This window comes from Monodelphis domestica, chromosome 3 (assembly GCF_027887165.1).
Source record: "Monodelphis domestica isolate mMonDom1 chromosome 3, mMonDom1.pri, whole genome shotgun sequence".
In the NCBI taxonomy this organism is placed as follows: Eukaryota; Metazoa; Chordata; class Mammalia; order Didelphimorphia; family Didelphidae; genus Monodelphis; species Monodelphis domestica.
This window is the reverse complement of record NC_077229.1, coordinates 536,564,012-536,576,311: the sequence shown is the minus strand read 5'-3', so window position 1 is coordinate 536,576,311 and position 12,300 is coordinate 536,564,012. Positions and strand designations below refer to the sequence as shown.

General features: G+C 35.4%; 1 protein-coding gene across 1 annotated transcript in view; it reads left to right on the top strand.

Annotated features, from left to right (window-relative positions):
- STARD4 (StAR related lipid transfer domain containing 4) overlaps positions 1-12,300 on the top strand; it is a 43,777-nt gene that overhangs the window by 18,151 nt on the left and 13,326 nt on the right. The window contains exon 3 of the mRNA XM_001369943.5: positions 9,639-9,688. Within this exon, the coding sequence (XP_001369980.2) occupies positions 9,639-9,688 (50 nt within the window). The remainder of the gene's footprint in view (positions 1-9,638; positions 9,689-12,300) is intronic.

Below are 12,300 nucleotides of genomic sequence, written 5' to 3'. Positions count from 1 at the left end.
CTGAAAGAGAAATCATAAGGGAAAGGAAAGGAAATCAAAATGATATAAAAACTGTTTCCATTCCTATATCTAAAAATGATACAAAGTAAGAACTTTGTCATTATTCTGGCAGTTAGAGAGAGTCTAAAATTTAAATTTTTTCTTATTTTTTCTGCTCCTAATTTTTCATCTTTTCAAATGTGAACCCTATCATTTTTTCATTGCTGAAAAGCTAACAGGAAATAAATGGCTTCTAAATCAACATGCATAGCAATGTACACAGTTGACTGTAAATAAATAATTCTTAAATTAGTGTACCCAGCACTTGAGGTCAGAATCATTGAAGACACCTAAATTTCCATTGGACATAGATCAGGGAATTTTGGAGCTGGTTACTTAGATGGCAACTAATTTTTGAGCCCCTTATTTTTGAGAGTTGGAAACTGAGGCTCAGAGAGATGGATTATCTTGTTCTAGTCACACACCAAGGACAACTATTTTTCCACTACATCCAGTTGGAAGAAAACAGAAGATTGGATGCTCCACTGATATATTCTGACCAATATTTCTTAGGAGTTTGTAGGTGATGTTGTCCTAGATTGTAGCATTTTTAAGTCATGTTTTACATTTTTAATTATTTTTAATGCAACAGCCAGGGACTCCACTCATCTAGGAATAACCACTCTCACCAGGGTGCACTCCAACCTCACTCCTTTCCTACTGCCTTAGCCTGGGATAGAGCAGGTGTCTGATCCACATTCCCTGGACCTGCAGAGTCCTTTATTTGTTAGCAGAGAGGTTTGAGTTTGTGGCCTTAGGGCCTAGCACCTGTAGATTCTGTGGTGTCTACTACTTCAGTCCACAGCTATGGGCCATTGGGGCTCTGCAGCCACAGCAGACAGCTGTCCCTGGACACTCCACCTGAGGATGCCAGTGGTATCCTCAGGGATACAAGCTCTGGGTAAACTAGGTGAGTGATTTCCCTGTCTGCTCTTTTCCAGCCCTCAGGGCTACTTCAATGGGACTTCCCCCGAGGCCAGGGAAATTGGAAACCTTTCTTCCTAGCTATCCTTGGCTATTCAGCTTCACTCCTGACTCTTGTCTATTTTTGCCACTTTTAGTTCTTTGCAGTTATTTTTGGTTATTTGTGGAGGGTATTAGGAGAGCAAGGGACCTTCACCCCCTACTCTACCATTTTCCCCTGTATGCTTTCTTTATGAGAGAATAATTATATCATCACTCATTGATAGCATCCTCTTCAATGAACTGAAATGCCATCTCTGTATGAGCCTCCTAAATCCAGTCTTGTCTGATTCACTTCACCAACTGCCTCTGGGACATTTTGTACTGGATTATCTATAGGAATCTCAAACACAGTATGCAAGATGAAACTCATTATCTTCTCCTTTTATACCTCCAAGATCCACTCCTCTTAATATCCATTTCTGTTACTCTAACTACCATTCTTCCAGGCACTGACATTCATAACCTCAAAAGTATTCTTAGCCCTCACTTCATTTGCCAAATTTTTTCTGTTCTACCACCTGAACCTCTCTTACATCTCTGCCTCAGATCATCTTCCACTTAGTGCCTCTGATATCAGGGCTTGCTGGGCCCTTTTGGGGGCCTTCTTTGGTGTCCACCTGTCCCTCAGTTCTCGCCTGTGGCTCCAAGAAGCTGGAGCATGTGTAGCAGCCACACCCTGGGAGGTGGACTAAACCAGACTGATGGTAACTTACAGACCTCAAATCTATCAGTGAGTTGGGGGAGTATCTACTCCAAGCTTGTGGAGACTTTCCCCAGGGGAATGGGCAGATGAGAACATTTTGTTCGAATAACCATGAAGGTGGTGGAGGCAGGTGCTGTGGCCTGCTGCATCCCAAGCCATTGGCACTGGACTTCTACGACTCTGGAAGAAAGAGTGAGACTGATGCCTTTCTGCAACTCTGCCTCACTTGAATCTGGTTTATGCATGAATCAAAAGACATCATCCATACCATTTTACCATTTGACAATCATTATAATATTATATTATGTTATGTTATGTTATATTATGTTATGTTATATTATATTATATTATATTATATTATATTATATTATAATTTTACTCCTACCTCAAAATCCTGTGACAATGGCAATGATGAAGCAACAGGTGCAGATACAGAAGTTAGTCACAGACAAACTGAGGGTCCAAGACAGGGGATCATGTTTTTACTGGACTGAAGCAGGATCACACTGCTCACCTCCTGATGATGTGAGGAAGGGATTAGAAATGGTGCCCTCAAAATTATCTACCTGACCTGCTTACTACAACAGATGGAGATCTTACCCTATGGTCAAAACACACAAATATACAAAAATGATAAGACTATTCCACTCACCTTTGATCCATGGGATGTGCACACATCTGTGGACAACATGAAATCCAGTAAACCCAAAAGACATTCAGTACTTATTACAAGAAAACTCAGCAGGTGTTGCATCCAGATAGCAGCCTGAATGAAACAAGATTGGCAGATGAAGGCCAGATTACCAGAGTTGGAGCTGGGTATATGTTTTCAGAGGTGTCATCATGGGAAGAAGCCGGGTGGTTCAGTGGATTAAGAGCCAGGCCTAGAGATGGAAGGTCCTAGGTTCAAATCAGGCCTCACACACTTCCCAGCTGTGTGACCCTGGGCAAGTCATTTCCCCAAATTGCCTAGCCCTTACTTCTCTTTTGCCTTGGAACCAATACATAGTATTGATTCTAAGACAGAAGGTAAGGGTTTTTTTTAAGTTTTTTAAAAAACAAACTATTGTGAGGCTGCCTCACCTTCTCAATCAAGTCCAGTCTAATTACCAAGCCTGTGACCTCCCCAAATGAGTAAACAATAGGCTTATGAAAATGTGATCATCACTTGCAGAAAGTGCCACACAACCATCTGCAGTGTATGTCTTCCTATCATGACAAACTCTGAGGGGGGGTTCAAAGAAAAATTTTATGAAGACATGGAGATTTTCATCAATAGTTTGGAAAAAGAGAATAAATTTATAATTCTGTATGACTTTAATGCTAGAATCTATCAGACTATCTAATGCCACAGAGTAACAGACATATTGGGGAGTTCTTGGGAGGAATGGAATTGGAAGCGCTTTTCTTTTTTTATTACTTTTTACAGTAGTAAACTGAAGACTTATGTGTCTCATGACCTCATCACCTCACTAACACTGTCTTCTGTTTAGCTAAATACAATAAAAATTGATACATTGTGAGAAGAGGCCGACATTCAAACTGTCAAACATTTAAATTCTTCTGGAGAGAGCATAACTCCAGTGGGCCATCCATGTTATTCAAATGCCAAATGTATATTTGCTGAAAGATTATTTTATGGAAAACACATAAGGAAAGGGCTCACACAGAGATCAGAAGTGATAGACTATATGACTCTTTGAAGAACTTTGTTATTGGTTGGGAGACATGTGAGGCCATCTAGCATTGTGTACCTACATCAAAAAAGGCAAGTTTTGCTCTATGAGCAAAGCAGAATTGTAGTAACTCAAAAGAAACATGAGATAGACAAATTTAGACATTTCTATCCCAAATGTTCATACAGGCTATTTGTGCTTGACCATCTGAACTTGTATCAGTCTGAGCAGCCATAGTTGGACACCCTGTACATGACCCAACAGAATGATATCATTTTGATCTTCTTTGAGTACAAAGGACAACATTCAAATAACATAGAAAGAGAGAGTATGTGTGTTTGTGGGTGTATAATTGAAAATCTGTTACCCTAAAAAAGAACTACATATCCTGAGAGCCCAGTGACTTCCTGTCATTACGTACTTTCTGCATATCATCTTATAGCCCTTAATGCCCCAATCTCTTCCTGTGAATGATTCTTCTAATTACTATAATAATTAATACAATTTTTGAGAGTTATAAAGTACATTTCCCCCATATATTAATATATATAATTTGATCTAATTTGGCCCTTAAAGAAGAGAGTTTGAATAAAAAAACATTTTTCCCCTTTTCCCTCTCTTTCTTATTTATCTTTTCATGTTTCTCTTGATCTTTGTGTTTGGATATCAAACTTTCCACTTAGTTCTTTGGTCTTTTCTTTACAAATACTTGGAAATCTATTTTGTTGAATGCCCCATTACATACTTTCTATAGACAGAGGATAAAGTCAGGGAACGTTGAGGCTCTTCCTCTTCCTTTGGCATGCAGCCAGTGGTGACGGTGGTGAGTGGGGATTTTGAAAATGGCTAACCAGCTATGGGCACATGGTCTTTATTTTGTATCCTCTTATTCCTTCATTCTCAATGGTCACTTAATAAATCCCCTAAAATATAATATTTTTATTAAGATATAATTTTAATTTTTACAATGGGGGTGAATCAAGCATGTAAGGATGACTTAAAAAATATTGGAGGGCTGAAGGGGGCAGGATAGATAGCATCAAGTATCAAATATGGCCTCAGAAACTTAGGTGTGTGACCATAGACATAATCTTTTAGGCAAACATATGTTCACCCTTTTTTCTTCTGTTTCCTCATCTTAAAAATGAGCTATAGAAGGAAATGTTGAGTTACTCCATATCTTTGCCAACAAAACCCCAAATGAGATCATGGAAAGTCAAAACACAATAGAAAAAGACTGAACAACAGTAGAGAAAGAAGAATGTGTTGAAGAGAGGGAAAGGAGAGACATACAAGGAAGAATTTTTAGAATGGAGAGGAAAATGGGAGGACAAGCAATATTTGATCATGACTGTCATATGAAACCATTCAAAAAAGGAAAATTTATCTTACCAATTAGAGAAAGTAGGAGGTGAAGGAGATGAGAGAGAAAAAAAGAGGTGGGTAATAAGAGTAAGGTTAAATAAAGGAGGCAGTGATTGAAGAATGAGTGAATCAAAGAACAGATCATAAAAACATTAAATAATTTTGTTAGAGAATAACAACTGTGAGGCAACACACCAAGATTTATGGGGTGCAGCCAAAGCAGTACTTAGGGAAACATTTGTATCTCTGAACATTTAACTAATTAAAAAGAGAAAACAAAATGACAGATTGAGTATACATTTTTTTTCTTTGTTAAAACCCTTACCTTCTGTATTGGCTCCAAGGCAGAAGGGCGGTAAGGGCGGTAAGGGCTAGGGAATGGGGGCCAAGTGACTTGCCCAGGGTCACACAGCTGGGAAGTGTCTGAGGCCAGATTTGAATCTAGGACCTCCTGTCTCTAGGCCTGGCTCTCAATCCACTGAGCTACCCAGCTGCCCCCTGGGTATACATTTTTTAAAAGAACTAGGAAACTAGAAAAAGGACAAATTAAAAATCCCCAGACACCAAAATAGAAATCCTGAAAATAGATGAAGAAAATTGAAAGTAAAAAACAAAAAGAAAAGTAGAAGCTGGTCTTAAGAAAAAATTTGATTATAAAAAGAAAAATTAATAGCAATTATTAGGACTTATTTTGCCCAATTATATGCCAATCAAAATGATAATCTTAGTGAAATGCATCCATTTTTTTTACAAACATGCTTACAAAATATTCATTTTATAATATTGAATATTTACACAATGATACTACTAATATCTGCATATATGTACATATCGATATGACATAATGAAATATGTAATATGCATTATTTATTACAGCAAGATGGAACAATAACTATATTAAATAACTATATTCCAAAAAATAATTTGAATAAACCATAAACAAGCTCCCTAGAAGAAAATCTCCAGGACCAGAAGAATTTACAAGTGAATTCTATCAAACATTTAAAGAACAATTAATTCTAATTCTATAAAAACTCTTTGAAAAAATAAGACAGTCCTACTAAATTCTTTTTAATGTACGTATGGTTTTGGTATGGTTTTGGTACCCTAAACAAGGAGAGCAGAAACAGAAAAAGACTAATTTCCTTAATAAATATTGATGCAAAAATTTCACGTAAAAGTAACATTATACATTGTATAAGACCATAAAGTTACATACCAGGAATGCAACCAGAAATATAACACCCATAGGAATAAATGAAACTTTTCTTTAAATGATATGTAATACTTATCTAAACCCAAGAGCAATCACATCTATGTAATAGAAATAAACTAGAAACCTTCCTAATGAGATCAGAGGTGAAGCAAGGATGTCTATTATCACCATTATTTTGGTAACCATATTTTACTAGAAATGCTGGTTATAGTAATATAATAAGAAAAAGAAGTCAAAGGAATAAGAATAAGCAAAACTACCCCTCTTTTCAGAAGATATGATGATGTACCTAGAGAACTCTAGAGAATCAACTAAAAAAACTACTTGAAACAATTAATTTGGGCAGTTTCAGGTTATAAAACAAGCCAAAAAAAGTTTTCAACATTTCTGTTAATTATCAATAAGATTCATAAGGAAAAGACAGAAAGAGAAATTCCATGTAAAATATCTGCTGATAGTATAAAATATTTAGGAGTCTCCTAAGACACATCCAGGAAATATGAACACAATTACAAAACACTTCATACAAATATAGATCTAAACAATTAGAGAAATGTTATTTCTCATAGGTGGGCTAAGCCAATATAATAAAAAAATGACAATTCTTCCAAATTTATTTAGTACCATACCAATCAAACTAACAAAGTGTAAGGATTAAAATTTTAGGGTTTTGACTAAATATGAGAATTCTGAAGTAATATTGTGGTTGCCGATTTAAAAATATTATTGCAGCTTAAGTCAAATTGACTTTTAGCAACTTTATTTACAGAAGTGGAAAGAGTGAAAGTGGGAAAATGTAGATGAAGAGATTAATTCTAATAAGCCTATCAGCCCTTCTCCTGAGAAGCCAGGCTTAGCCCCAGGAGGGCTTCCTCAAGACTGTCTCCACATGAATTTTCCTGGTAATCTTTAGTCAGAAGTCTCTGTGGTGTTCAGCTCACCAACATTGTCTCCAAAGACAAACTGCAAAGGAGAAGAAGTTCAAAGAAAAAGGTCCCTTGGACAGGAAGTTCAGGACTTTTTATAGTCCTTTTTCCAGGCCACTTCCTGTCCCTTTATGGTAACCAGTCTCAATCTTTCAATTTGCCCAGCACTGTCAGTTGTCACCCTCTCAAACAAGTGACTTGTGAATTCTCATACTTAGCAACTGATAAGGTACTAAGTAGAGTTACTTACGATTTGATTGATTGACTTAAAAGTTGCTGATTGATAGACAAAGAGAGTTTGATTCACTCTTCACAAAAGAATTATTTTAAAAATAGAGGGAAAAAATAATAAAAGTTTATCTGAAAGAATAACAGGTCAAGAATATCAGGGGAATCAATAAAAAAAAATGTGAAGGAAGATACCCTTAGTAATATCAAAGTTTAAACTATATTACAAAATGGTAGTCATCAAAACAATCTGGTACTGGTCAAGAAATAGAGTGGTAAATCAGTGGAATATATTATCCAATTATACAGTAGTAAATTACTACAGTAATCTAGTGTTTTATAAATTCAGAGGTCTAATATCTGGGAAAACTGGAAAGCATTCTGGCAGAAAGTAGAATTTATTATATCACACTATGTACCAAGATAAGGTCAAAATGGGTACATGATTTAGACATAAAGGGTGATGTTTTAAGCAAAATTAGAGGAGCCTGAAAAATTAAACTTTCAGAATATAATAGACAAGGGAAGAGTTTCTGGCCAAACGAGATATGGAGGATCAAAGGAGGTAATATGGGTAATTTTGAATACATGAAATAAAAATTTTTTCACAAACAAAATTAATGTAGCCAAAATTAGAAGGAAATCAGGGAATGGACGGGGAAGGTATAGCAAATTTCTTTGAAAAAGACATAATTTTCCAGAGATATATATATAGAGAGAAAACAAATGTGAGATAGAGATCTCTATATAGAAATATCTCTCTGAGATAGGAGCAGGCAATTTTCAGAAGAAATCAAAGTTATTAATAGTCATTTGAAAAAAATGCTCCAAAACACTAAAAATTAGAGAAACACAAATTAAAACAATTTTGAGGTATTAGCTTACACATATTTACTTATATATGAACAAAAGCCATTCCTTAATAGATAAGTGGTTAAAGGATATGAGCAAATAGTTTTCAAAAGAATTGCAAATTATTAACAAATTACAATTATTAACAAAGAAGGCTCCAAATTTAGAATAATAAGAAATTTAAATCAAAGCAAGCCTGAAGTTTTGCTTCATAGCCAGCAAATTAACAAAGATTACAAAAGACAGTAATTAATGCTGGAAGTATTTTGGAAAGATAGACACACTTAGTGCATTTTTGGCATCACTGTGATGGCTGTACTCTTTGACCTCGATATTCCACGAAGATCAAGGTCTTTGATAAAACAATGTTGTCCCAATATACCAGAATATTTATAATAGCACTTTTTGTGATAGCAGAGAACTGGTAACAAAGTAGATTCCTATTGATTAGTGAACAGCTAAACAAAGAGTGGTACATGAATAAAACTGAATATTAGTGTGCTATAAAAAACAATATATGAATACGGAGAAGCATGCAGGCATATGCACAATATGATACATAGTGAAGTAAGCAGATCCAAGAAAAAAAATCCACAATGACTATAACAATTTAAATGGAAAAAACAAAAACCACCAAAAAAAAACTTAAAGGGAATGTTGTAAAATTATAAAGTCCAAACATGACCCCCCCAAAGTGTCAAAACACACTTTTGGAGAGAGGGAGATCCACAGGTGTGAAACCTTTCATGCATTTCCTTTTTTTTTTAATGCATTGATTGGTTTTGCTGATTTTTTTTTCTATTCTTTCTCTTTAGGGAAAAACAAAAACAAAAAAAGAAATCTTGGAGCAGCTAGGTTGCTGAATGCATTGAGAGCCAGGCCCAGAGATAGGATATGTTGGGTTCAAATCTGGCCTCAGACACTTCTTAGCTATGTGACCCGGCCCTAGTCCTTTAATCCCAATTGCCTAGCCTTTACTGCCCTTCTGTCATGGAACCAATGCACAGTATGATTCTAAGATGGGAGGTTAAGGTTTTAAAAAAGAAAAAAAAAAAGGCTTCATTATATAGGATGGCTCTCTAGGGTGGGGAAGGTGAGTATTCATTGGGGAAAATCAAGTCAGTAAACAAGATATATCAATAAAATTATTTTTTAAAAACAAAACTCATCTGAAATGATGAATAAGAATATGTGTTATAACATAATATAATATATAATATAAGAATATACATTTAGAATAATATAGTTTAAATGGGTGAATATAGTATGATTTTAAATGTATAATAAAAATTAGATGTTATTGTTCCAGTTGACTTCTTCCATTAGTGTAAAATGAATGATTTTTGCACTAACTTATATAAATCATAACTTTTAAGCAGAATAATGGTGCCCTTGTGCATTACATTGCCTGTAGCTTCATAGTGATATGGTATTTTTTCATTGGGATATTATAATTTATGTCATTTGAAGAATTTTAATCAGGAAGAACAATTTCAAATTCAGCTCTTTTGATAAAGCACAATACATACTCTTTTTACATTTCTCACTAGGAATTTCCGTATATTTTACAGCATATCAGCCTATAAGGAAATGGAAAATATTAAGTGGCTGATTTCAGTATTTCAAATAATGTTTACATTATTACAAAGCCCTATTTTTTTTTTCAGAAAGATATAACAGTTTGGCGGAAGCCATCAGATGAATTCAATGGATATCTGTAAGTTTATCTTCTAAAATTAGTTTTTAATCTTCCTTGTTGTTTCTTAATAGCTACTAGTTTTATTATTTTATTTAAATTTATTTATTTCTCAGTTATATTAAAATACTCAGGTAACTCCCTCCCTTCGATAAAAAAAAAGTTACATATATAAAACTGTCTTGCTTATTTCTTTTATCAGTTCTTTCTATGGAGGTAGACATACACAAGTCATTCTTAAAATCTATTTCTATTGCTTTACGTAATATTGTCTTAGTTTTGCTTGTTTTACTCTTCATCATTTCATGTAGCTCTTCCCATGTTTTTTTTTTAATTAACCTACTTGCCATTTCTTACCATGTATCAGTATTCTATCACAGCCATATGCCACAACTTATTTAACCATTCCCCAATTGATGGGTATCCCTTCATCTTAACCCTCTTTAAAGCTTTATATATAATAATCATTCATAGATGGTTGCTGACTTTATGTTGAACAGGAAGTGTTAGTGTTTTGGTTTATGGGTATTAAAAAAAAATAAAATGGTTCTGAATGATGCTACTGTAACAGAATCTACACACTTAGTTTCTTCTTGCTGTCCCAAACAACTTAGAATAAACCCTGACACTCTGGAATATAATGGCCAAGAATGACCAGAATCAACAGATGGATGGGGTGTCCTTGATAAGATCAGGAGAAGCTGGCCTGGATGAATCATTGAAAGATGAAGTAGGTTACCCTAGACATTGTAAAATACTTAGGAATCTATCTGCCGAGACAAACACAGGAATTATATGAACACAACTACAAAACACTCTCCACACAATTAAAACTAGATCTAAACAATTGGAAAAACATCGATTGCTCATGGGTAGGATGAACTAACATAATAAAAATGACCATCCTACCCAAATTAATTTATTAATTTATGCCATACCCATTGAACTACCAAAGAACTTTTTTGCTGAATTAGAAAAAAACCATAACAAAGTTCATTTGGAAGAACAAAAGATCAAGGATATCCAGGGAAATCATGAAAGATGAAGTGGGAAAATTAATCTTTATCCTCTGAGAAAACTCTTGAAACAATGAATCACATATTTGAAGAAAGAGAGAAATGGGACTCCTTGACTTTCTCCTCTATAGCTTTCCCTACTCCTTTTCCCTATGAAAAATATAGTATTATCTTTATATTTCACTAATACTCATGAATAAAGGGTGAAATTAGGACCATTTATTTCATAAAGTGAAATTGCTTCAAGAGAGGGGGCTAATTTCATAATCTCTACAATATTGATACTGATGACCTTGCACTTTTTTTTGGATACCCTCATTCACAGGCTTCATTAATACTGCATGATGATTGCTTACTGATATCTTCTTTCCTGCTTCTCATAATTTTTATCTGCTCAAACATAGATGTCTGCCACAGTTCCTGTTGGCAGTCTTTTCTATCCCTCTATCATACCCTCAACTATTCTCCAAATGTAGGATTCCTATAAGGAAAAACTTGACAGCAAAAGTGAAATGCACTGCCTTGATGAAATACTGAGTTCCCCCTCACTAGAGGTCCTTGTTTATTAGATTCAACATGAACTCTGCCTCTGAAGTTTCCTTCAACACTGAAATTCTATGGTTCCAAGATAAATTTTCGGTGCATTTATTTGAAGCAACTTTAGAAATAGACCATGATCTGACAGTTAATCAGGTTAATCACATTAAGTGACTTATTTAAAGTCATAATTGGTTCATGAAAGAATCAGGAATAAGAGGTCGTGACAAAATCTTATGTCACTCCTTCCTTATTGCCAATATGAGAATAATAGAGAAGGGAGAATTTTGCAGAAGTCAGAGGCTTGGCTTTGCAACCCAAGAGTGACTCATGCAAAGAACATAAAAGGAAAAGTTCCAAGGAGTGTCAGGAACATATAAAAAGAAGAACAGAGTGCTGTAGGGGACCGTTTGGTTCTTGTCTCTTGGGGAGCTTTGAGAGATCACTTCCTGCCAGGGCAATAATGGACTTTCAGTTGGAAGCCATTGACCCAGCACCTGAGATTTCACCCACCATTTATGAGGTCTCCAATATAGAGAGTTATCAACCTGAGGTTCAGCTGTTCCCACTGACCTTGTTCCTGTGTTCCAGTTTTCCTACTTGTCATCGTATTTACTGAGAAGAAGCCAACCTGATCCAAGAAGTCTGTCGGACAGCAATTGCAGCTGCAGCCATTTTGGCTGGACCCTTTAGAGTGACTTTGCCATTCACCTTCACCCTATCAAACCAACCTGAACTATAATTTGTCTACTAACAGTATTTTGGGGGTCAGTAGTCAGGAAAAGTAGATAGGAGTTTTGGGGTTCAAAGGCAGTCAGAGTAGAGGTAAACAGCTAGAAGTATAGAAGGCAGATCCTTGAGGATCTTTTAGTTTGGTGGGAGGAGAACTAGAGAAATAGTGTTAGGGAAATCTCCTTTGGCCCTCCTTCCTTTCCCTGTTTGAAAGACTGAATAAACCCAAATATCTTTTCATAAAGAAAGCAGTCAAATTGCAGTTTTATCAATCCATCAGGTCTAAGGTCTATCAGACCAGCCTACAGCCTGATAGAGACCGAGTTGAGCACTTGACAAAAACACCAT